This window comes from Emydura macquarii, unplaced genomic scaffold (genome assembly GCF_026122565.2).
Source record: "Emydura macquarii macquarii isolate MOO-44397 ecotype Brisbane River unplaced genomic scaffold, CSIRO-AGI_Emac_v2 contig_1254, whole genome shotgun sequence".
Lineage (NCBI taxonomy): Eukaryota > Metazoa > Chordata > Testudines > Chelidae > Emydura > Emydura macquarii.
The window spans coordinates 2,800,258-2,826,597 of record NW_027131391.1 but is presented as its reverse complement, the minus strand read 5'-3'; the positions used below and the strand labels follow the sequence as shown (position 1 = coordinate 2,826,597).

General features: G+C 47.4%; 2 protein-coding genes across 3 annotated transcripts in view; both read right to left on the bottom strand.

Annotated features, from left to right (window-relative positions):
• Nucleotides 1-1,922: 1,922 nt before the first annotated feature.
• Nucleotides 1,923-8,401, bottom strand: RPLP0 (ribosomal protein lateral stalk subunit P0). Its single transcript, XM_067550107.1, has 8 exons — nt 8,363-8,401; nt 7,649-7,754; nt 6,126-6,301; nt 5,954-6,041; nt 5,484-5,630; nt 3,592-3,777; nt 2,783-2,923; nt 1,923-2,145 (listed from the first exon to the last, which is right to left on the bottom strand). The coding sequence occupies exons 2-8, from the start codon at nt 7,700-7,702 to the stop codon at nt 1,990-1,992; spliced, it is 948 nt and encodes a 315-aa protein (XP_067406208.1). The 5' UTR covers nt 7,703-7,754; nt 8,363-8,401; the 3' UTR covers nt 1,923-1,989.
• A 12,607-nt stretch (nt 8,402-21,008) lies between these two features.
• Nucleotides 21,009-26,340, bottom strand: part of PXN (paxillin) — a 55,822-nt gene continuing 50,490 nt past the window's right edge. For both annotated transcript variants that reach the window (XM_067550105.1, XM_067550106.1), the window contains 5 exons: nt 25,423-25,593; nt 24,900-25,073; nt 24,256-24,337; nt 23,769-23,917; nt 21,009-21,527 (listed from right to left, as the gene is read on the bottom strand). In XM_067550105.1, the coding sequence (XP_067406206.1) occupies nt 21,261-21,527; nt 23,769-23,917; nt 24,256-24,337; nt 24,900-25,073; nt 25,423-25,593 (843 nt within the window). In that variant the 3' untranslated portion in view covers nt 21,009-21,260. The remainder of the gene's footprint in view (nt 21,528-23,768; nt 23,918-24,255; nt 24,338-24,899; nt 25,074-25,422; nt 25,594-26,340) is intronic.

Here is a 26,340-nt window from a genome sequence, read left to right as displayed (position 1 = left end):
GCGCCGGTCTGACACCGGAAGCACTACCTGTTTCACTTCCGGGTCACGCTGACCCGGCCAGGAGGAGGGGCTTGTTGCCATAGCGATGCCTGGGCCGCCCGCGTCTGACGTTGGTCCTTTCGCAGGGCCGGTCCCGAGCTTGCTTTTCTCCCCCGCGCGCGGCGCAGCATCCCCTCACACTCGGCAGAGCCAGCGGCTGCTCGCAGCACGGCCCGCGGGGCTTTGAGCAGAGCAGCCGGGCTAACGCCTCACTGCACCCGGGGCCGCTCCCTGCCCTGGAGGATTCCTCCGTCCCCAGGATACCGCTCTCAGCCCAGCGGGCTGAGGAAAGTAGATCTCGACGATGTAGCGATACGAACCTTCTTCGGTTGCTGTCGGAGAGGAGAGTAGCACCTCGCCGTAGATCCGGGTCCCGTTGTGCCAGGTGCTGCCAAAGTAACAGCAAGGCACTTCCGGCCTCCAGCAACTTCATCCAGCTGCACACCAGCTGGGCGAGGTCAGGCCTTGTTGCAGAAGGGTCCAACGTCTTGCATAAAATCACCCAGGGAGTCCGATTTTTGGATTAGAAACCAGGCAATTAACTGCACAGGGAGCACCCTGGAAATAGCCAGTCCCAAGGTGACATACTTGGAAAACGGTGAGTTCCCTATATAGCAACTGTAGGCTAGGCTATTAAGAAACACTTGTTTTAACCCAGTATCAAAATTTGGGTGCATAAATTATGCATCTAAATCCACATTCATACTCCCAGGTGGGCCATTTTTTAGAAGTGATGATCACCATAATTCTCCCTGAATTAAAGGGATATTTCAAATTCAATTCTGAAAATCAGGCTGCCTTTTTTGTTGCTTAACATTTTGGCCTGTGTCTTACATAATGAAAACTCAGCTGGTCACTCACAGCACTCAAAATCGCAACAGCTCAAGTAACCCATTTTTCCTAAAACAAACACAAGACTCCTGGCCTAACTGCAGCAAAAGAATAAAACCAGACTGTTGAATTACTAAACCTTACAGCAGAATCTGAAATTCACCAGAGCCAGGCTCTGACCCAGAGCAATCAAGAAAATGAGGTGACATCTGCAATTGAGAATGTCCCACAGGTGGCCCCATACAGTTCCTAAGCTGCAACAAGAGGCATCCCAGGAAACCTCATAAGACCTGATCTTTAAACTGATCCACCCATCACTTGCTTATCTAATTTATCAACCATGGATTTAATTTTCATTGTGTATTCAAGTTTAATGTAGACTGCTCCTCAGGGCAGGGACCCTGTTTGTCTGCAGGGTGATGTGGAGCACTATGGTGCTATGTAAATATTGCCTGCAGTTATCACTGATTTGTTAAGCACATTTGCTGAACATCCTGGCTCCAGCAGAGACCCAGACTAGCCACTTGAGCTCAAACCCAGAGGGCTAGGAGAGATTGAGAGCTAGACCTGGGCTGCAATGGCCACACTGCTATTTTTATCACACTAGCTTAAGTGCTGCTAGCACAAGTCTGTCTACCTACTTGCTCCCAGCTGCAGTGTAGATGTAGCCTATGGGTTTGTCTACATATGGCTGAATAACCATAGTGTCCACACATGGAATGATTCTCAAATATCTCTTGCACTGTAAATTCACACCCTATTTTAATTCAAATTAACTTTCAAGTGTAGTCAAGACAAAAGTGCATTAAGTGACATGACAAGTATTTGCCACGTGTCAATCCCTCTTGCTCTCACCTGCATGGGAAAGTTATTTGAAAGTTTCTTAAAATTATTTTATGGCTGCTTTGGTGAGTGTTTATTATTGAAGGCAGAATCAAAAAAGTACATCTTTGGGATCAAAATCCGCATATTGTGTTTCAAACCAACGGGAAGTTCATGCATTATGACTCCCTCTCTCCACCCTTCCCCCCATATAAACACACAACAGAGGGTGTAAAAGAGCATTTTATTTCTCTAATTAAACCAGCTGATGAAATTATTAGTCTGTGTGTGGCAGGGTTAGTCAAAGAGACCGAATCCCATGTCCTCATCAGACTCCTCCGATTCCTCCTTTACCTCCTCTTTGGCTGGAGCAGCAGCAGCAGGAGCAGCAGCTTCAGCTGCCACAGGAGCAGCAGCCACAAAGGCCGAGGGGTCAGCCAGGAAGGCCTTCACCTGTAGAGGGTAAAAGCATATAGTAATTTCAGGGAACAAGCAGAGATCACAATTTACATCTACTATCCTCCTGCCAGACTGAAAAAATTAAGAGCAGGGTGCACAACCTTTGCAACCATGAAAGCCACACGACCTCTGCAACCCTGAAGGTCAGGTTAGCATACATCATACCAGTGAACGGAAGACAACCAACAGAGAGGGGCAGTGTTGCCTTACCCTATACAAGAAGAGGACTGGGGACGCTCTCTGAAAGCACACTCCCCACCCTCCTTGCCAGTAAGCTGCTCCTAAGATCAAGGGGTGAAGAGGGAACTGCACCTCCACAAGCAATGAATTCCCCCTGGATGTGATGCAGTTACATGCACTTCAAATTGTTCGTCTTATATTAAAGCTCTGCAGTTTAATAACTGGGAAGAAGCAGCAACATCAATTCCTTCATAATACAAATATTTCACGCCTCAACAATGAGTGGTCTCGGGAGTTCACATCATTAATACAAAGTGAGTTAGAGACCTCTTTTCATTACAGATCTGTAACACACAACCTTCTAGATCTGTAAGGGCTCATGCTCAGTGACTAGTTCATCAGCCTTAAGTCAGCGAACAAGCTGTTCCAGTCTGTCTAGTTCAGACTTTACCTTTTCAGCCAGTGGGAAGGTGTAGTCGGTCTCCACAGCCACTGCTAGCACTCGCTTGTAGCCATTGATGATGGAGTGAGGCACAGAAGCAATAGTTGGGTAGCCAATTTGCAGACAAACGCTAGCTACGTTACGAACGCCCTGGGGAAGAGGGAAAGAAAAACTCATGTTCCAAGCATTCTGCTTGGATTAAACTGCAAGTAAACACTACCATAAATAATATGTGCAAGCATAATAAAGGGTACTATGGGTGAGAGAATGATTCTGACAAATGAGACAAAAACAAGAGGCAGCCCAAAACCACATGCTTTAACACTTGTTACGGAGTGTTTCCAGATTTTGTATTCTCTGCATTTCATACATAACTGATAGCCAACAGAATGGAGCTTTGCTTCGAGTAAGAAACGCATCTCAGTTGCAAATCAAAATTCCCAGCATTCAAGCATGCATGAACAACCCACCAAGAAGACTACTGCCCAACAGGGCCATGATTTGCATGACCCCTATTTTCCAAAGGTGAGAGAAAACATCAAAGCATCTTGGGAAAATTGGGGAGCTGGCCAGCAGGCTTGGACACATATTCTGGATCTCCCAGAGTGGAGTGCAATGAAATGACACAACCCAGTTTTAAAGGGACAGTGCCAGGCCAATAACCTTTCAGAATTCAGTATTAGTCTCATTCACAGTTCAACAGAAAAAACACGCATGACCTCCCAAACTTCAGATTAGATACCCGAGCACTTAATCTGTCCCCACGACTACAAAGAATACAGTAGACATGGCATACAGCTCATGCAAGCAGCTCTTACTTCCAGGAAGCGCCTGTGCAGAGTCTCCTCAGTGATGTCGAGCACTTCAGGATTGTAAATGCTGCCGTTGTCAAACACCTGCTGGATAATCAGCCCAAAGGAGAATGGGGAAATGTTCAACATGTTCAGCAAGGTCGCTTCGCTGGCTCCCACTTTATCTCCAGTCTTGATCAGCTGCACATCACCCTGAGAGTCAAGAAGGGAAAAGTGAGCAACAAAATGCGTCTCTGTGCCTGGGTTTCCCTGCAGCAACAGGGTTCAACTTCACATTACTAACATCTGTAAATGGGGCTGAAGGTGCTATACGCACAAAAATGATTCTGTATCAAAACAAGTTCAAAGATCATCTAAGCAATCTGTGTGAAGTATGAGGAGCAGCCCACCCAGCAAAGGAACATTCCAAAGCAAGGCCCATAATTCTGAGAAGTACAAATGGAATCAGCTACACTTAACACATCTAGCCCTGGGCTGTCCACGGAGACACTCAAACCAGAGTTTCTCATACCAAAGTACAGATGTGCCCCACTAGAAGGAACTAAACCCTTCTTCTTCTACATCAGAGTCAAAGTAGACATTTGGCTTTAAAGATTACCTAAGGTAGGGCAATAAACCACCACAGTTAAGATTGTCAGAATTTTAATAGAACTCTTAATCTTTGTATTTACTATTCCTTGCAGAGCAGCAGTAACCTAAATAATTAGAATTTGTGAGGGCAGTTTTGTCAAAAATGGATCAATACTCGCTGATAAGCCTTTCAAAATTTCACCTTTCTTGAAGCTGTTCAGGGACTCATATTTTTTCAGAAACCTTTTGCCAAAACTAACAGACTTGTTCTGTAATGTGAGCAAGGAATTTTAAGCCCATGTACCATTATCTACACCACTGGTTAGCAGAAGCTACCCGTTTTATTTTCCAAACTTTTCCAACTAAATGAGAATACCGCCAACACTGAGCCAGTATCTCAGTGTGAGATGTATCTGCCCTGATGAAAGGGAGTAACCCTGTGGGCACCTGGCCTTCAGAAGCAGCCTCAACCTCCACTTCCCCTGCCTCCAAGAGGGCCGGAAGAGCAGGTAACTTCTCCCTCAAATCGTTCCACAGTAAGATATCAGCCCGGATCCTCACACAGCTTTCTTTTGCCACCACACTGCTGTATTTCACAGGAAGGGAAAGCACTGGTCTCCTGAGACTAAGCAGGGGCAGGAGACTGGCAATAGTCCCCCTCCCCAAGAGCATTTTACTAGGGAGAGGGCAACTGGGAGATTTTAAGGCCAAATTGGACCATTATGGTCATCTGGTCTGACCTCCTCCACAACACACAGGCCAGAGAACTTTGCCCAGTCATTCCTGCATCAAGCCTCTGAGTTATGCTTCAATTAAAGCATGGAATTATATAGATGAATGTATGGGACACTGATAGGAGCATTTAGGCGCTCAGTCAGCTAATTAGACCTACTTTGCTATCTGGTAAAGCCATCTAAGAGGTTAGGGCTCAGAGATCAGCTCCTCAGAAATGGTCAGGGATAACCCTTCCATTCGGCTTGGTGAAATGGCAAGAGGCAGAAAGAACTTACCCAGCCCAATTTCTCTGACAGCTTCCTGTGTGATTAGGATTTCTTTGTCATACAATGTCCTACTGTCATATTACTTTGCTATTTTCCTTTTAAGACACACCTCCAAAGTCCTAAGTAGAAGGTGGGGAATGATCTTGTGCCATAGAAAGCAACACATGACATTTGGATATAGGGATGAACTAGCTACAAATCTGCAGTCCCAGCTCCAGTGGAATTGCCAAGCTGTCCAACCAGGGCCATGCAGTATAGAGAAGCAGCTAAAAACTGCGAGTGACCTTTCACTTACTAGTAGCATACTGAACTTTGTGCTGCACTCACCAGGATTTCAATGGTACCTCTGGAGATCTTCGTGGTGATGCCCAAAGCCTGGAAGAAGGAGGTCTTCTCGGGACTCAAACCAGTGTTCTGGGCTGGCACGGTGACATCACAAGGGGCAATGGCACCAGCACGAGCAGCTGCTGGCACCTAACATGATGGCGCAAGAAGAAAAAGCAAAACAATGCTTGGCTTTCAGACAGCACTGTATGGACACTAATTCATCCTCACAACACTCCTGAGAGTTCAGCACCACCCAATTATTCACATGGGGAAACTCAGGTCACAGCAAGTCAGTGACAGAGCTAGGAGTACAACACACGAAATGCCTCTTTCCCAGTTCTTGCTGCCTTCTAAAATCATACATCCACTGAGAATGTTCAGTGTTATACTCTCTCCTTCCTTCAGATCAGGCCCAAGACCTTCCTGAGTAGATGCACCACAACAATAGTGTCTGTCCCCCCCTTCCTTACCTTGTTAGCCAACAGCATGTCCCTGATCTCAGTCAGATCCTCCTTGGTGAACACAAAACCCACGTTCCCACGGATATGAGGCAGCAGCCTGGAGGAAAGATAGCACCATTCAGTTTCACTCCTCCAAACACGCTTTCTTCCCCAGGAAGCAGAATATCACTATTTTACTCACTTTTCTAGAGCAGGGTTATTCTCCAGATGACCACGGATAGCCTTGCGCATCATGGTGTTCTTCCCCATCAGCACGACAGCTTTCCCACGCAGGGACATACGGATCTGCTGCATCTGTTTGGATCCTACATTGTCTGCTCCCACGATGAAGCATTTTGGATAATCATCCAGGAGTTGCTACAGAAAGAACAAATGAGTTTTACAAAGAAACCTGGACCAGGGACCCAGGTTTAGAGCAATATTAGGTTCCATTTAGGCACCTTAACAAAATGGCCAGATTTCCACAAGTGCTTAGCCCCCAGTAACTCTATTTAGGTGCATAAATGGGATCTATTACGTGCTAAGCCCAGAAATGTAAGCCATGTGTTTTAAGCAATGGCTCCCTAGCAACCTAGAGACTGAAAACTGTCAAATCAGGATTGGTTTAGAAGTTGGGGGGGGGGAAGTACCCCAGAGTGGCAGGTAGTGGGACAATTCATCTGACTGACACACATACTGGTTGCTGACTAGAATTGTTTAAGAGCCCTAGTGTGGGGACAGGTTCCAGTTGGTAGCATTAACCAGGAGCTCAGCTAAAGTATGATGTTTATCCCTGTATAAACGTTAAAGCAGATTCTCTGAAAGAGTCCTTCATAAGGAGTCAGCACCGTGGTAATGCTCTACATTAAGAAGGCTTGAATGTGTGGCTCTTTTGGAGATGCTACTTTCACTTACACAGTCACTGTAAACAGTGTCTCACTGCTACAGAATACATTAAGGCATTAAAAAAACAAATTATATTCAACTAGGAAGCAGCATTAATATTTACAGGGCTCTTCTAATTTATTTGTGATCGCAGTGGACTCCCTTCTTAGTAGCATGGTTTAAGTCTTTCCAGATCCAACTGTTCTGGGGATCTTTCAGGTTTCCCGATGGTTTTTAAATGTTCAAAAGCCTGCCAATGGCTGGTATATTCATTATAACAGATAAAACAGCTGTGCAAGTGTCTATTTCAAAGCTCACTTGAAGAAGCCTACTGACAGCCCTTATGATGAAATTTGGATGTAACAGCTAGAAGAGTCTTGAGTCTCATAACAGCATCCATCAATAGGAAATGCGGAGTACCAGGCTCTAGAGATCCAACTGTAATTGTTCTACTCAGTTTTTGACCAATCAGCAGCTTCACTGGCAACTTTCCTGGAGTGAGAGGACTGCACCTCACTGGTAAACAATAAAGCAAGTGTGGCTGCAACAGTTATTAATCACAGGATGGAGCTGGAGCCTACGGAGACCACAGTCCCAGCATAGCCTGCTCCTCTGTGTTAATGGTGAGGCTGGCTCATGCCTTGCTATCAAATACTACAGGCCCTATTCACACTGTGGCTCCAAACGTGCCACCACTGATCCATAGTGCATTAGAATTAACCTACGAATTGTGCACATTTGCAGGTGTAGTAAAAAGAATGGCCAAGGCAACCTGAGCTCTGAGCAAGAGTCCATCCCAGCCCCAGATTATCTAGAATACACCCAAAGGGAGGCACTTACAATGATTTTCAGGAAATAGTTGGACTTCCACGTAGCCCTGTCTTCCCTGGGCATCTCGACGGTGCTCCCAAGGATTGCCACAAAGGGTTTAAAGACAAGCTGTTACCTACAGGAATCAAGATTGGGAAACCAGGGTTCAGCCAGATCAATACAACCTGCCCCCCTCCCACACACGGAAAGGTGATGCTGCACCCGGCCTCCCAAGCGATGTAAGCAAGGCTTCAGGTGCAAACACTGCTCATGATTTTATAAACCGGCCGGAACCATGTGGAGATTCCCCCCGGGAACCGAGAAGTCTCTGAATGGCGCGCTCCGCGCACTACAAAGCGGGTGTCTGTGGGCCCAGAGTCCCATCCGCTTCCCCCTCCCCGCACTGGGGGGCGTGGACCGAGTACCCCCGGCACCCTCCATCGCAGCACTGACAGGGGGAGCCGTGGAGCCCCCGTATGAGACCGAGGCCTCCTCCGGCTCCCGGGACAAGCCGCACAGCGCCCCGTGTCCCTCCGCCGGTGCTGAGCCAACCCCGCGCGGCCAGGCCCGAAGCCTAGCAACATCCGGGGCCACGAGCGGGCCGAGCACGCCGGAAAGCCGCGTGCTGAGGTGGCCCCGGGCCCCGCCGATCTCCTTCGCGGCTGAGGACTGAGTGGGCGAGTGCGGCCGCCCCGGGTCCCCCGCCCGCTGCAGGCCGCCCCACTCCGGGCACACGAACCTTACCTCACACGAGGGCCCCGGGAAAGAAAGGGCGAGTGCCCGCCCCCCATCCTCCTTTTATACTCCGAGCCACAGCCAATCAGTGATAGGCAATCGCCTGCTCTGCTCAGTCTATTGGATACATGTAGATGTCAATCCAGGTGACCGATCGAGTTCCTCCCTCCTATTGGACAAAAATCTTGTCATTCACCAGCAGACGGCGGCAGGTGCTGTCTTTTAAAGGGGCAGTAGCACTGTAGCAGCACATGGAAAGCTGACTCCTGCTGGGGCTCCGCCTGCTGGAAGAGAGGTCCGTCGTCGTGTCCCGTCCCCCCCCCGACCCCTCCTCCCACTCAGGCCTCTTAGGGTACTGGGCCTTTAGGGCACGGACTTGCCTAAGCTTCCCCCCAAAAAATGTTCCTGGTAGTATCTTGCAGCTCCCGCCCCCGCACCCAAAGGGCCAGCACTGCAACATCATTTCTGACATCCCTCTGATGCAATGATGTAGGTAATAGGATGTCATGGGTGACACACTGGTACGTTTGATGTCACTGGTGATTCCAGGTGAAGAGGCCAGGAAGAGGAGTTCAGAGTCCATCTGCCAAACACTCTACAGCAGTCACCCTGCTGTGTTTGAGGGCTGCTCTAATTTACAAGCTATTGCCTTGGCTGCTCTGGCTCCTGGGATCACAAAGGCATTGGGGCCATTCTGGTCCCACTCCCTATTTTCCTGCACAGGGCCAATGGAGATGGGGTTGACATAGAAATGGTGTCACCAGCTGTCAAGAGTTTTTTCACGAGTGACAGGGTTTCAGACAGGTCAGGAGTTTGTCTGGCAATGACAGGAGATGCTCCAGTCACCTTATGAAGGTCAGCCCTGCCAGAAGCTGGCAAAGTCTCTCCCCCCCACTCACCATTCTCAGAGGAAGGGAGAGGGAAGAAAAGAGTAAAGAGCCTCCCAGACCTGGGAGAGGGAGGTGAACATCCCCAGGAAGAGCTGAGGTGAGACTAGGTGAATTGGGGGGGGGGGGGTTGAACTGAGGGGAGGGGTGGGGGGAACAGAACTGGTAGGAGGAGTGGGGAGAGAGGCATACCTGGGGGTGAGCACTGCTGCAGCAGCTGCCAAATTCACAATACCCAGTTAAATTTGGGACAGTGGGCAACTTTTATTTGTCCCACATCCCTAGTGCGGCTGGTAGAGGAAGTTTAACAGACTGAAAAAACAAAGCATAATCTTTTTTTAAAATATCTCATGGTAAATTATGGATTATAGGCATTTTGTGACTTTTTAAACCAAACTTGCTATTTTGGGATATGGGTATGGATTTGATTCATTTGTAACTCTTGGATTAGTTATTTGTATCATATTAGGGCTCTGAGTTGAAAAGCTGCTCTTGGAGATTTGACTTTATTGTTCGTAGGTCAGTTAAGCAGCTGCTTTCTTATTCTAGTCTGTGAAGGGTCTTACAGCACTCATTAGTATTCCTTCCCAAACTGATTGCATGGTTTGTATCATTCTTTCCCTCATCTGTCTCCCCCAGGAGAGAATTTTTCCATCCCTTTCCTCTTAGGAAAGCAACTTAGGAAACAGTTTCTGTAAATGTTTTGCCCAGGCTAGAGAGAGTTTATAGGAGCAGAGGAGAAAGGAGATTGTGGCCCTTTAAACCAGATTCATAGAGTTTAAGACCAGAAAAAAACACCAAATCGTCTAATCTGACCTCCTTAATGTCCCAGGCCACTAAACCGCACCCAGTTATTTGTCCCTGTTACACCATTCTTTGGAATGAGTCAAGCCACTACCCCACCACCAGAAAACTACCCTCAATATGACTTCCCTACACAGCTTACCTCTCAATTCTTGTTTTTCTGAGTTGAGCAGAAGAGTAAGGAATCAGATCAGGGTAGGGTGTATGTGCAGTGGGTTAGACAAGAAACAGCAAGGAATTGGACAGGTATTGCAAGAAACTATAAGCCTCTTATATAGGCCTGATTGTATGTTTGAGGTAGTTATATGAGAGCAGAAAAGAGCATTGGAGCTATGGTATAGCACGTGCATATATTTTCTTTTACCTGTTATGCTGTAAGAGTTAACATGGCAGCCAGGGAAATCAGCTAGTCGAACCAGACTAACCAGGCTGAAAGAATTCTGTCTTTGAGCAGAATTGTGTGTTAAGAGTTCTTGCTTTGAATTATTACATTAAATTCATTTAGGGGGAGTGATTGTCACGTAGAGTTACATAGTTATCAAAGTCTGGTTAATGGTGTTTGGTGCCTATCTAGGAGCTCCTAATGGTGATGTAGAAAGCTCTGGGGGTGGGAGAGCTGCATCATGTTGCAGCATATTACTATCGCTTCGCAGCCTTATGTAGTATCTGTTCTTACCAGTTTAATGACTGCGGCAGAAACTGCACCTACTGGAAGACTCAACCTGCTATCCTGAAGAAGACTAATGCTTTGAAGAATGAATTCTACTACAGCTGCTTCAAAAGAAGGTTTGGTTTTTTTGTTTTCTTTGGAGACTTCAGCACAGACCGAGAAGATGATTACTCCATTGCCTGTTCCACAGAGAACTTTGACTGGTGTTTGGATAGCTGTTGCTCCCGTTGTTCCACAGAATGCCCCTCAGGAAATGGCTTCAAACAAAGAAGAACCTCAGTGCTTCCACAACATCACAGATGAGCAGCATTGATGGGAAAAGCAGCATCTCCTTAAAGAAAACCCCTTCAGATGTTGCTACAGGGAGATCCTGCATCTTGAGAATGGTTTTCCAGGACATCACAGCCAGGGCAAACAGTCTCTCACACTCTTAAGCAGAAGGATGTTACAAGGAGAACTTCCTCCACCTCTTCCACTACCCCGGATCCTGATGCTGGTGGTGCTCCTGCTGTTCCAAACACCAACCAGGAAGGTATCTCCACCAGCAGGACCAGCCTTTCCTCAGAAACCACCTAAACACCTCATTAGATGCTTGTCCAGCCGAACCTCTTGATACAACTCTCCCAAATCAAGGAGAACCATCTAAGCAAGACCGCTGATATGACTGAAGCCCATCGAAAAAAGGGAGAATGATTACATCTTACTCCAGAATCCCCTCACTAAGGACATGCTCATCTACCCTATCTGCTATCCGGTCTGTGATAAGGTTGACTTGGTATTGCTTCTTTTAGGCCAATCTTTATAGCAGTTGTATCCTGAAATCTTTAGGGTTTGGGTTTGTTTATGATGAAATATTGCAATACCTTTGTTGTAATTTTGTGAAAGTATATAGAAGGGAGTTTTTTTTTTATGTTACTGGAGGATTGTTTAAGAAGCTGGGATTCCACTTTGTTCTGTGAATCCTTTCAACAGTATGAGATATGAATACTTGCCAGACTGAGGGTCTGTCAGAGAGATTATACTTTTTTTTTTAATATAATATTGAAGGTCACATGTATTAAATAACTGCATGGATTATATAGACTTGGTTGTATTCTTCTTCCCACCCAGCATATTTTCCATGTATCTTGATTTGTAAGATCAAGTAAAGGCACTAGATGTCATACTGCACCAGCACACAGGGGTCCCAATCCTGATTTCTTTTTCAAACCTACTGTAATGTAACTTCTAAATATTACTACTTCTGGTTCTTAGGGATGTGGCTTGGGACAGGTCACTTAATATGGTTGGGTGCCTGTTTCCAGTTTCAATGCAGAGTGAGGATTAAGCTACTTACCTCCACAGGGAGCTTTGTGAGGAGTCTACATTATTTAGTGTTTGTGACATGCTTTACAACTGTGAAATACTCAGTATTGCTCTGTTAAAGGCTGTTTTTATGGGGATCAATTAACCCGGTCAGGCACTCAGTGAGTTGCTTCTCCCCCCCCACAGTTGTTTATTTCTTCACCAAGCTTTGAAATCAGAACCAGCAGGTGGCACCATTGCTCCACAGACAACCATAGAGAGGAAACTGCCAAAAATGAAGTGAGCTCTGGGGACAGAGAGCTGGCTTTGGTACTCACACAACTTGCAGTCAAGGGCTTGGCTACATGGAGAAATTGACTGGCATGGCTACAAGCACAATAACTGTTCCAGTATAACTCCTCCACGTGGATTCTATTCCAACTAAAGCAACTTTATTCCCAGAAATTACTACTCTGCTTTGATGAAAAAAAGTGTCACCTTCCATCTCAGGTTTTCCACGTACTGCCAACGGATGGCATCCTCCAGGGTCCTCTCCAGCATGGTTCTCGCTCTCTGAGTGATGATGACGATGATGCGCTTGGTGTTCCTGACTTGTGGCAGCAGGACTCCCAGCTCCTGACATTCCTCGCACCACATCCAGTAGCAGGTGATATGCTTTGCCAGCCGTTGCATTACGGACACCAGTCCAAAGGTAAGCAAAGATTCCCCCCATCTCTTCCAAATATGGCTTCCACGGAGCCACTCAGCCTCCTGGTGATTCACTTCCTGATGGCGTCAGGCAAAGCACTGGGCGCAATGTTCCTCACTATAGCGTCCAGGCACATCAAAAGACCAAATGCGTGAGTGATCACCGCAACGTCACACACATCATCCACTGGAGGGATGTTGGTGCCACCCTGCCTGTGCGAGACGTGCACCAGCTCATCACTGACCCTCTGGAGGAGGTAAATCCATTTCTTCACCAACTGCCTTATGGTGCTGTCCACCTTGTTGAGAGGTACCTTCCCCATGGCAGTTAGTACCAGGCAACTGAGCTCTCGTTTTTTCAGGAGGTTGTACCAAATGCTCTCCTTTCCTGGGGCTGTGTTGTGTGTCTTCATGAGTCTGGTCACTGTTTCTTGTGGTGTAGAGTCTTCTTCCAGCCCCTCTTCATGCCTGAGCCTGGGGCAGGGGCTGAACGTATCCTGGACACTGCATATCATTCTGGACTACAGTCAAACACACCCTTGGAGTCTGAGAAGTCTCTCTCGGTTGGGATGGCACAATAGGACAAGGGCCCATCGAGGACTCCCTCACAGCCTTAGGGCAGTTTGACCAGTATAGCTTCTGGATCATGGAATCTGCAGCCAGATCATAGCGGCAACTGGTGTTTCTTCTCCTGGCTTCGTGGCTGTTATAGCTAGACGCAGGGGTTCAGTGAGAAGTTGGTGTGTTCTTCTTATTTCCATTCTTCCCTGATGGAATTTCTGCAGAGAGATCTTTAGTGAGTCTGTCTACAAGGAGGTCAAACTCATCGAAGGATTCTGTCCTCCATCCAAGTAGCTTGCCATGTCATAGCAGTCCTCTCCCTAGGCTGCTGCTCCTCTGGCTCCTCCATCACAACCAGCTCAGGCTGTAGGATTGCTGTGGGATTAGCCTACGGTCTCTTTTCCTCCCATTGCTCAGTACTCAATTATGCCAGATTTTGAGGGGGGATATCCGATTTGTTGACTATGCCACTGGTGACAGGATCCTTCCATACTGACTTTGGGGCAGCACTGCTCCTTTTAGAAAGAACAGCCTTTGAGGCAGTGGTGCTTGTCCTTTTAACAATGTGATCCTGCTTGGTGGTTTCTGGAATGATGCTGGTCCATCTGTGGACGAGGTCTTTCTGTTGAGGCAAAGCAGACATTTATGATTTATAGGAAGTAGCTGGCAAGAGGCAGAAATGTATTTGCAAAGTGGGGCAGGGTGGTGGTGTTGATCCTGCCTCAGCACTCCATTATAATTACTTCCCTCTATTAAAACCAGTGTCAGATGGATGGTAGTACAATAGAGGAGCAGCTGCTCTCTGTACTCATCTTGGTTTGTTGCATTCTGTCTTGATTTGAGGACAGACCCATTAAGTGATTCAGCGAAGCAGAGAGGACCTTGGGCAGGGGAGTTGGAGGGTTTGGGGAGCTGTTTTTATTTAAAACATGCTTGGGGTATAGTTATGTAACTGGGAACTCTGGTCAGCCCACGCCTGAGTGCTGGGCTAAGAGTCCATGTGGTAAGAGGGGGACAGGATGCCTGTATGAAGAGCCCTTTATTAACAGCATTTTATGTTTTGGAAGGGCTCTTTTACACCAGAAAGTTGCATCAATTTAAAGGGGTAATTTTTAAACCTGTGCAAAAGTGAGAGTGGCTGTCGCCATTTAGCTTAAATTGATTAGGAAGAGGCTTAAACTAAACCAAAATAAGATGTTCTTAAATTCCAGTAAATCTCCACTCAGGGTAATTGGGGTTTTAAAAAACATTTAAGATAAAATTGGCACAACTTTCTCATACAGACAAGGCCTAAAGCTTGTTTCTGACCAGAGGGCTCCACTGTAACAGACGCATGACACCATTGCTAGAGGCTCCAATCAGTGCCCTGCAGAAGGAAGAGACCTTTTGCCCAACAAATCTTACAAAAAAGATCAAGGGATCTTTCCCATCTGCACAGGAGATGTAGGGTCTCCCTCCTTCATGGCTCATGCAAAAGGCACACAGTGAACTGTGTGGTATTCAGCTCAGTTTTTCAAGCCTGATGCTCAGTCAAACAGCTCAGCCCTTCTGGGTTTAAAAATTCATAATAGGTTGGTTACAAGATTCTCATCCCTGGCAACCATGAGCCTCTGGTTCTTCCTGAAGCCTGTGTGGAATCTAGGCTCAATCCATGGATAAGGCCCACCCGAGAGGCCTGGGAACAGTGAGGGAAAGAGGGGGAGAGAGAGACCTTGCGTAGTTCTCTAAATGAGGCCTGTGTCCGCTTCCACAGTTTCGTCAATGGGCGCTAGGGGGACTCATGAGACCAGCCCATCTACGAAGCTGGCATGTCGGCCAAACTCACCCAGAGAAAGGAGAAACCAGGGAGGCTTTGGAAATTAAATGAGAGTGTGGCTGTCTCAACGAACCAATTTTGTCTTCATGTAAACACCAAGCTGCCCCAGGCAGGTGAGAGCAGGGAACGAAGATTAAATTCTCACCAAGTCCAAGGTTATTTGGTTCTTGTAGATTCCCCACAACCCACACGTTTCTGCAAAGTATTCAGGAGTTGGGGCCTGTTCTTAATGTTCAACCTCAAACTGGGCTTGTCCATGCTGCACCAGGCAGTGCCTGGAGTGAGCTGTTGCTGGGATTAGATGAGGGTGAGAAAGCATTTGCCATACTTCTCATTACAAATCTCAGTCAAAGCAGTGTTCAGAAGGGGCAGTAGTTATTGAACTTCAGCTGTGTGTTTAGTAATGTGCAGTATGTAGAGTCACAGCTCATATTCCAGAAGAAACGCCCCTGGCCTTCTTCTACAATACATATTGTATTGGATGTGCCTTGCCACAGATCACTCACTTTTTATGTAAACTAGTTCAGGGAAGATGGCCAAGTAGTATTGGCAATGCATGCAGGTCAGGTCACGCCCAGCACGGTTAGCTAGGAGCCTCAGCCTTCAGCACAAATAGCAGGCGGGAGAGCTTGGAGCCTCTCAACTTTCTGGAGGACCCCCCTAACCTCAAAGGTAGATTGCACCATCTACCCCATTCAGACAGCAACAGAGTGGGAGGCACAACGGGGCCCAGTTCTCAAGCTTGGGGAATTCTGTAAATGGTCAGTATTGAGCCCAGGTTTCTTCTGTGGGAATCAATGGCATCTCCTCCACCTCGAGCAGAGAGCTGCACTCCTTGGCCCTGTGTTAATGGGAAGGGAGAATTCTGCTTGAAACTGGGCGCAGCACGACAAGAAAGGAGAAAGCGTTAGTGAAAACTTGTAATTGCCATTAACCACAGAAAGTCTCTGCCATCTGCTGGCTGGCTTGGGGCCTGTGGAATGAATTGGTGGGTCTGAATCCAGTTCCTAGTCAACAGCTGTCTACATCACAGGTCACCATTTTCCAGTTGGCACTGTGAACTAGCCCAGTCTGAGCAGGGAGGGCAAGAACTGAATGGAAGGTGGAGACTGAACAATGCTAATCATTTCTGCCCAAAGAGGCTCCTGCTCAGACTGTTTGCACGAGGGAGCTTACAACCAGCTCTGTGAAATAACAGTCAAATCCTCTCTCCATCGCTAAATGCCCCATGGCATTATTGGGGCAGGAGAAAATGGCAGGTGCAAAAACAAGAACTGGGGATGGTGACATTTTAGTCTTTCCCCAAATAAGATTTTTTTTTTTTAAAGGAACATATTCTATTGCTCAGATAGAGCCAGGCAAACAGGAACAAGGTGAGTGGTTTGTGGTCCTGTGTACGTGTTGAACCAAAACAGCAATACATTCAGCTATGTATTTAACAAGAAAAAAACCAGTAAAGTATTTTGTGCACATAACAGGACCCAGTTAACGGTGCCGGGAGGATCCTGAACTTCTGCATTTTGTGAATGTAAGATATAAGCCAGGGACCTTAACACTGCATTCCTGTCGACTTACAGATTTCATACCTACATGCACGCAGATAGTGTCAAGAATTTAGGATTAGCTAGCTTGGGAGAATTTTAATTAGAAATTCCTGCATTTGTACTGCCACCTGCCACCCAGAAGCTGCTTGTCTGCTGTGGTGCTGGATCTGGGAGATTTTAATAAATCAGTTTAGGTCTCAGATATGTAAAGGCCACTTCATTTTCTTCACACATCCTCTGCTCAGAGATCTGAAATAGCGATCAGACCATTCCCTCCAAGTGCAAATTAAGAATTAATTCCAGTCTTCGAGGGGTACAGATTTTTTTCTTGAACAGTTTTCCATTGAGCTCAAATTTACTGCATTATTGTGCCCAGGACCAGGTTCGTGCCCAAAGCCTTGTTTTCATTTGCTTCTTGGTGATCATTCCTTATGAAAGTCAAAGTCACAGAAACAAGCCCTATTGTCGTCTCTTTGTGCTACTGCCATTGGACGGTATAAGTCCCTTTAGACTGCGCTCTTTAGGTCGGACATTTTCTGTTCAGGCACGTGGGATTTTTTATTGTTATAACTGCAAACCCCCTGCACATCTATGCTGTTATGGGGAATAATCAGTGGTATGATTTCAAGCGCTTAGCACAGAGGTGCATCAGGACGGTTACCATGTATCCAGGGGTTTCAAATGTAGGTGGTGACTGTCAGTAAGCGTCCCTGCAGAGGTTGAGAAGCCCTGTGGGTGTCAGTTATTGCAGTGCCCTGGGGTGTGGCAGTGTCAGTGTATTGTGCTGAGGCAGGGGGCTGAGAAGGATGAAGTGAGAGTGTCAGGATTCATGTCTGCTTATTGCGCAAGTGACAGCTTCTCTTAGCACTTCCGGTTTTACATCTCTGCCCTGTCCATGTGATGGCAGAAATCGTACTAATAAATGTTGCCCTCCTCAGCTGTTGCCAGTGACCTTTGTTGTCTCCATCGTGGAAGGAAAGAGGCGTTGCATTCGATGGCTGCTTTGAACCATTTCCACAAGCTCTGAGATTAGAAATGACTGGACCCAAGTCAAGTGAAAATAATGGCAAAATTTTATTAGCATAATCACAGGAATTTTAAAGGGAAAAAGCAGAGTTAGAAGTTTACAAGGGAAAACAAAAATCAAATAACTGTCGACCCAGAGGGAAATCCCCCCAAACTATTCAGGGCATGACTTGATTGAGACCCACCTTGTCTGATAGCTCTTTGATTGCACTGCAGGAGTTCATCAGATTAGGAGGTCATTGTAAACAGAGCACTAAGGCCTTTAAAGACAACGTTACAGTAACCCAAACAAAAACCCTTCAAAGAAACCATGGTGTATCCAGAGCTTAACTCGCCTCTGAATGGGCAGCTGCCAGGCCTCTGCACGCGGACTCCTTTAGCTCCTCAGAGGTTGTGTGCTGTACACACCTGCCTCCTGTGTCCAGTTTAAGTCCTGAACACCCCACCTCAGCCTTCCAAAGGCACATACTCGCCTAACCCCTCCTAAATCCTCTCCTAACCACACCCAGTCCCTGCAACAGCGCATTACTTCAACTTGCTGGTCTGCGCTTTAGCACCATTGGTATCTATGAAATACGCTTGCCAGTCACCCAGGACAATCTTAACACATCCCCTTCCCCAGTTTGCTCTGTGCAGCATCTCGAATGTTCAAGTCTAAACTGCACTTGAAATTTTGAAATATAAATTGGGTATTTCTGACCCTCCTACTGGCAGCAGCATCAAGAGGGAAAGTGAGATTTGGTGGCAGCAATGAGCATAGCATGTATCCACAAGGGGGAAGGGCATAAACCAGTGTAAATCCCAATTTACCAGGAAAGCTCTCAATGTTTTGCTCAGACAGGAATGGTCGTGGAGATTGTCAAACCATTATTAAAAGGGGATGAAACGGTTTTGCTCTGACACTGGGCTACTGTAACGACATTTTCCCCTTCTATAGCATCTTCCCTCCAAGGATCTCAAAGCCCTTCAGAACTATCAGTGAATTAAGCCACAACACCCCAGTGAGGTAGGTTAAGTATTATCCCCATTTTGGAGGTAAGGTAACTGAGGCACAGAAGGTTATAAACTCACTCAGTAACACACAGAAATGCGGTACAGAGTCACTCCCAGTCCTGTGTATTGGACACAGGACCATTCTCCCAACCAGCAGGGTCAGAACACATGCCAGTTTCAGCAGGAAGCTCAGAAATCCCAATTTTAAGTCAAAACTAATTTCAAATCTAAAATGACAATTTAGATAGATTCTTGCCTTGTGAACCTTCTGAAAGCTGTGCTCAGCCCAGCTGGAGTAGCTTTTAGTTTTACCACTTGTTCCACAAATTCCTGCTTTCACAACCACAAACTGGCTCGTTTGTATGGGAAACCAGTGAAAAACAGTTCCACTTATTCAAGAGGGGTGGTGAAGAATCAAGGCAAGGTTACTTGAAATAGTAAGCTAGGATCCCTCTGTTAAAGTGAGGATTTGTTTCTTATACAGTTAATCCCAGAATTCCCTATGCCTTTTTCACACTGAACACTGTAACCACCCTAATGTTACACACCTTAATAATCAAAGGTCTATAATATTCTAGAGTCATATTTTAAAAGCCTCGTCTTACTGCACCACTTTGGCCATTACTGTAGAACACAGCAGAGCTGTTTCTAACATTATTTTGCCCTTTTACAGCACCCTCCTTTTGAAGATCTGAAAGTGCTTTGGCAAACATGAACCAAACCTCAAAACCCCACAAGATGGGAATATTGCTCCATTTTGCATATGGGGAAACCGAGGCACAGAATGATTAAGTGACTGGCCCAAGGTTACACAGCAAGTCAGTGGCAGAATCAGGAATAGATTCCAGATCTCCTGACTCCCAGCCTATTTCTTTAGCTCCAGGACCATCCTTCCTACATAAGGGGAGGACTCCCCTTCCCCAGTTAACCCTCTGCTCTCATTTCTGATGGTTGAAGAGGAACAAAACTATGATGGTGGACTTCAGCTCTCTGCAGCATGCAGCACTGAATTAAGACTCATGAACACCCTGGAAGTTAGGCTTTGGGAGAAAGGCAGGTAAGTCAAATACAGCAGTTTACAGGTTACAAAATAAACTTTACAGGTGATCTGTGAAAATTAAAAGAGCTATTCATAGCTCACCTGCTTGTGCTAGAAAAAAATACAAGTCACATTCCCTTCCCCTGCAAAACCCAGACCCCTCCCAACCCCCAATAAAAAGAAAATACTTAATGTTAATAGTTAGTTAAACCTAAGCATTGAAGTTGCAGATACAGTAACCAGCAAAACTGGTACACTGCCTGGAACAGCACAGTTTGAGATATAAAAGTAGCTTTTTTAAAATCACTTCAAAACCAATTTCTGTATAAGAGGATTAAAAGTAAATTAGTTATGAATTCAAACCTCAGTGTAGAAATCCACAGTTTTTATCAAAGCGTTCAGTATTCAGTTTGATAGCAAAACTCCAAGTGTCTCACACACACCAGACCCAAGGGACTTGTTAGACCAGTAACAGTCAATATAAAATGTTATTGCTCTAGAGATTCTCAGTAGAACATGTTTATCAAGAGCAAGGAACAGGAAAGTATCAAAGAAGAAGGATGACAGGCCTGATGAGCAGAGAGGAAGATGAACAAGAAATACAGAGTTCGTAGCTTTATTTTTTTCTGGCTTTTTAAAAAAACAAGAGAGGCTTTTGAGGCCCTTCCTTAGTAAAATGCAGGCCAGACACACAGCATAAGCCATGTTTGCTCAGAGAGGCGGGGGGGGCCCTCTGCATTTTCTTTTGAAATTAATTGGTGCCAGCCTCCTCTTCTCTCCTGGGAGCAGCAGAATTGGTAGCATTTGCCCTACACACTCCTGGGGAGTCGGGAGTGCTCAGCACAAAATTCAGGCTGGGACACTCCATTCAAGCAGGGAGAGGAGGGATTCGTCCCCCACCTCCCGCCCCAGCATGTGTAGAGGAGGGGGAGAGAATCACAAAACAGAGTAAACCCCTACTCTTTCTTTTTTAAAAAATAAGTGGCATCAATTCCCTGCAGTGTCACTGGACTGGACTGGACAGACTCCACTGCAGGGTCTTTACAGCTTCCTGGGCTGATGCTGTAATCTTAGTAAGTCCTGTGTGTCCCAGGACTCGACCAGGCGCAGCCAGGGCAGTACGGAGATCACAGCATGGCCCTTGCTGTGCAGCAGCAGAGCTATTGCTTGGGTCACACAGCACTTAAATGCCCCAGCGAGAGAGAAGCGCCACCATCACCAAAGCCAAGTACGTTTTGTTTGGAAGTGTCAGAGAGAGCTGACTCAAGGCTGAACTAGGCAGACTTTATCCAGCCCCCTCCTTAAGAAAGAAGTCTCCTCTCGGCTGTTAGCAATCATTCAGAACTTTAATGATGGGTCTCAGCATCTCCCCACTGAAACACGGCATGGGCATTTCCAGTTTAATGGTCCATCTCGTCTCCCTGGATCCACTGCCTCTCTGGAGCAGGAGTGAGCACCCCGCACCCTTCCCCTTCCCCCCAGCCCCAGTAAGGTTTCTAATCACAGTAACGTTCAGCGAGACTGGGCTGCCTAGCAGGGTGGCAGAAAGATGCTCAGTTCCCATCTACGATGCCTCTAACAGAAGAGTTTGAGGAAGCAGTTCTGACAGTAGGGCTTGTCATTCTGTTCCTTGAAGGTTCCTTTGTTGAGCTGCTTGAGGCAGAAGGCACAGACAAAGTGTTCCGGGTGAAATTTCTTGGCCATGGCAGTGATGCAGCGTCCCGTGATGGGCTTCTGGCAGCCGGAACATAGTGAGCCGCGGCGTTCGTGATAATGCACCTCGCAGTAGGGCTGCCCGTCATGCTCAAAGAAGCTGCCGTTGATGAATGGCGTGAAACATTCCTGCAGGAGAAGGAAGCAAAAGGGAACAGATTGATGTGGCAAGCTGGGGGCACTGACTGGCAACTCCACAATCCATGCCTTCACCTGCCTCTTGCAGGAAGAGGGCAGGGTGAATCACCTTCACCAGCAAAAGGGGGAGGGGGCTGCAGAAGTACTGCTGCAAAGACTGATCTGTGCCCAGCAGGGACAGGGTTACTGCATGTGAGCGGGCAGACAGAGCAGCTGGGGAGGGAAAATAAGCCTTAAACTATAGTTCATGTCCCTTGACTCCAAGCTAGCTTTATTAACACAAAGAAAATCCAAACCCAGGAGCAAAGCTACTGAGGACACTTGGTGAGCACCACCAGAGGCCTCTCCAGTTTCCAGCATGCTGAGAGGGAAGAGAACACACCTTTCTCCCCAGAGGCAGCTGCCACCACAGCAGCTTTTATAGCCCCATCCCAGCTCACCCACACAGTAGGCAGGGAACCTGGCTCTCCTGGAACTCCTTACACTCCAGGGCACCTGAAGTGCCTTTTACCTTGTCACTTTGGGGCTGGTTTTAATTTCTTTGGTGATATCAATGGAAAAGAAAGTGATGGCCAGTTATTTTTTGTAATTACCCATTTAGAATGCCGGATATTATGCATGTTCCTGGGTACAGCACCTTCCTTCTTGATGCATCCCCAAACAATGTACCTCCAAGAGTGACTGAAATACAGCCACCTCTGCAGGCAGCCACTGGAGAAATGTGGAGGGGAAGGGACCCTGGGAATGAGTCCATACCTTTATTACAGTGATGCTGGGTATGCAAGGTCTATGAAGAGAAGTTACCCGAGACCAATTTTTAGACGCTAATAGGCACATATCTCACTAGAGTGGTTGTCACTGTGTCTAAGCCCCTCACAGAGATTAATGGATGTACCCTTATGACACCCCGGGAAGTTAAGAGGAATTCCCCCCATTTTACATATGGGGGACACTGAAATTGAGAGACGTTAAGGGACTTGCCCAGGGTCACACAATGAGTCAGCAGTAAAGTCAAAGACAGAAGCCAGATCTCCCAAGTCCTAGTTTTGTACTTTAGCCTCCAAACCATCCTTCCTTCCCAGGAGACATGCACACTACTGCATGTGCATACGACTGGACATCTACCGAGTCACAGGCAGATGCAAACTGAGCCTTGCATGCAGGCATCCTGTAATGTGCAGCCAAAGTAAGTGCATATCCATGCATGTTCGCACACGGTGAACTGCAAGGAACTCCATTTGCCTGCAGCACTGAAAGGCAGTGGGTCCCAGGGAGCCTGATGCTGAGACTAGTAAGCCATTCCCCTGCATTCGAAAACAAACACTGGAAATTGGCCTTACTTTAACAACAGAAGACAGAATCCCACCCTTGGGTCCTGGCAGGTAAAAGTTGCTGGCCCCACTAACACAGGCAGCAGCATGAAGAATGCCAAGCAACATCTGAGCAGAAGAAAAGCCTGAATCCAGGTGCAGGCAGGGAAGGAGCTTTTCAACTGTCCCACCAAACTGCTAGAATTTCTATTCAGAGGGGTCTTCGAGCGATGGAGGGTTTCAAACACACAGCTTCAGCCAACTCCTCTAATGCTGACTGCTCTGCTGCAGAGAGGTGAGCAGACTTGTGGTCTGAGCACAGGATTTGAAACAGGAACTTGTGTTCTGACCCTCAGAGTTTACTCTGCCTTTTTGCCTCCATCTCTGTAACATGTGCCTGATATTAATCCTTACACTGCTCCTGGGAGATGGGTAAATATTTGCTAGGCTCTTTGAAGAAGTACAAAGTATTTATTCTGAGCATTACAGTTCTTTATGCAACAGCACATTCCGGTTACAGCGATTTCTCTGGGTTCCAAGTTGGTCTGAATAAGTCAGTCTCATTAAGTTTACATTTCCAGAGTGAGCACACAAGGAAGCTCCTCAAATCGCTTGCCGAGGAGAGTGCTTAGAAAACTTAGCTCACAATTATTAAGAAGCCTCTGAAAAAATTCTGTGCTGATCAGTGAACTGCTGCAGAAACCCAGAACTGTGGAGGGGGGCAGGGGAGGGGAAGGGATGAAACACCAAGAGAGAGTAATGGAAGCTGACAGACACAAGAGAGCGTTGGTCATCAGCGCACTGTGGGGCTGACTGGCCTGTGCTGGCACAGACTCTGTGTTCTGACAGAGAGAACCACCAGACACCCAGCTCCAGCAATCAGAGGGGTCAGGTGACCGTAGGGCAGCAGGCGCTCTCTTACCCGACAGACAAAGCACTCAGGATGCCAGAGGGTATTCAAGGCAGAGATGTAATTTTCCAGGATGGCCCGGGCGCAGCCTCCACACTTCGGAGCGAACATGTCAAAATAATCCTTGCGGCAATAGGCTTTGCCGTCCTTCTCATGAAATCCTGCCAAGGGCACAAGGGACAAACAGAGCCAGATAGCATCAGCTTCTGACCTTCATCCAAGGGAACGCCTTAGGGCTAACAGGGTGGCTGGGATTCCCAGCCACAGACTGGAATTATCCCTTATTCTGCTACAGGAGGAGCACATGCTACACCTCCTGTAATCTCCATGTGGAAATAGCAAACACTGTGAGCTCCCCATCCCCTAAGTAGAACCACAGTCCCTCTCCACCCTCACCCCCCAATTTTCTACATCTCATGCTCTCTGTTGGCCCCTGCTTCCACCCCCACCACTTCCTTGCTGCACCAGGGTGGCTTCTCTCTGCACAAACCAATAGTACCTTCAGGTCCAAAGAAAGCTCCACACTGCGCACAGAAGAAGTGTTCTGGGTGCCATGTCCTGTCCAGAGCTGTCACCACTTTCTGTTTGGGAGAAACCATGAGCAGTGAGTCCTCAAGCACCGGTGCTGACTGCCGCAAGAATGAAACGTCTTCAAGAGTTGAGCCCCTCCCCTTGGGAGCTCAACCCACCCCCCTTTGCCCTAACGAGGTCAGACCCATCACTTCTTTCCTCTAGAGCTGGTGGGAGACAGTCCCATGCATTGCTCAAACTCAGCAGGAATGTCTCTTACACGATATCCCACTGGGAAAAATCAGGCACTCCTCACTGCAGTGAAGAGAGAGATCCTAATACAGAGTTCAGTGAAGTTGCAACAGGGGCAAATTGAACTCAGTAGAACCTGCCCTGTCATTCCAGGACCCTATAGCAGATGGAGGGAGATAGCTGGGCTGGGTCCAATGACTTCCCCTACAACAGTAGGGGGAAGGAAGAATGGGGATCCCAAGACTACAAGAGAAGTGTTACCAGGGACAGATGGGCATGTGCTTACGTATTTAATACTCTAATTGACAGTACAGCACCAGACTCCCCCATGCATGGACAACAGAGAGAATCCTACTGACACAAGGTGGCTTGGAAACTCACATCGAGGATGGGCCCGTTGCAGTAGTAGCACCGAGGGGAGAAGAGATTATGATAGTCCTTCTCGCAGTAGGGCTGACCATCACGTTCAAAAAAATTGCGTGACCCGATCTCCTCCTGGCAGTGGGTGCAAACAAAGTGCTCTGGGTGCCAGGTTTTCCCCATGGCTGTGACAACCTGCAAGGAAGATGGAGCAGTTATGGCGGACAACTCTACTTCTTTGCCGTGGCAACTCACATGACAACACACCAGGTAGAGTTCAGCACGAACGACATGTTCTACTACTCAAGTGAGCCCTGGACTGGGGTAGCATGAAAACTGAATTACCTATCATCTCAGGAGAGGGCAGTCCCTCAAGGGCAGGGTAGAGGTCACTGGAGGAGCTTACAGCGTACCTGGCCAGTGGATAAATAGAGTACTTCAGTTTCTTCAGCATCGCCAGTCCCTTCAGCCTCATGATACAGCCCTCCCAGTTACTCCTGGCTGTAGCCCAAGACTTAGCAACAAGATGGTGCCTTAGACTCACCTGTCCAGCAATTGGTTTCTTGCAGGCGCCACAAACACCTTTGGCAACGGTAGCTACTCCCAGTTTGTTCAGGTCAGACTGGAGGCTTCCCAACATACTGTCCAACTGGCTGCCAGGTTTTGGGGGTGCAGATGGAGGGGAGCTGCTCCCAGCTTTCCCCTGGGCCATGAACTGCAGAGAAAAAAAATCCAGAGACGGTAAGGCAAGCACTGTAAAGCTCCTCAGGGAATTTCTGTAGTCTCTGCCCTCAACTCTTCAGCTGTCTTACAGACCAAGACTTGCTCTAAAGAGACGAATGTGTCTGCAGAAGTCAGCAAGAATCAGAAGTAGGTGCAGAGATGCACCTTGTTACAATGAGGCTGTGACAACAAGTGTGGCTTAACCAGGGACCCCAGGAGCTGTGGTGAGGGGTGAGGATTCGGCTCTTACCCTCCCAATAAAGCAAAGATTACCAGCAGGCCACGAGCATTTTTTTCCAATAAAGCCTCAGCCGAGATTTTCCCTTTACCTCAGAGGTTCCTAGCTGGCTTACAAAGGCAGAGACATGCTCTCCGAATGGCTCCCACTACATGTCCCCTCCCGTCACACACTGTTGTTGCTGTCTCTCTACTCCTTTACAGTCTCCTTCTCACCCTCCTACACCTTCTTGTCTGTTCTTTTCAGGGTATTTCCCCCTCTTTTTCCTTCTGCAGCGTTTTTGCTCTCTCTCTTCTCTGCCCTCTCGGGTAGCTCTGACCCCACTCCCCAGCTACACCAAAGGCTGCAACGGGAGCAGGGAGGGAAGGTGGGGAGCCTTCAAGGAGTCACCTGTTGCTTTACCTGCAGATGTGGCAGCACAATCGTACTGCGTTTGCCTGCACAGGGAGTGAGTGGCAGGCCGGCCAATACTGCACAATCCATGTGAAAGATAGACATGGG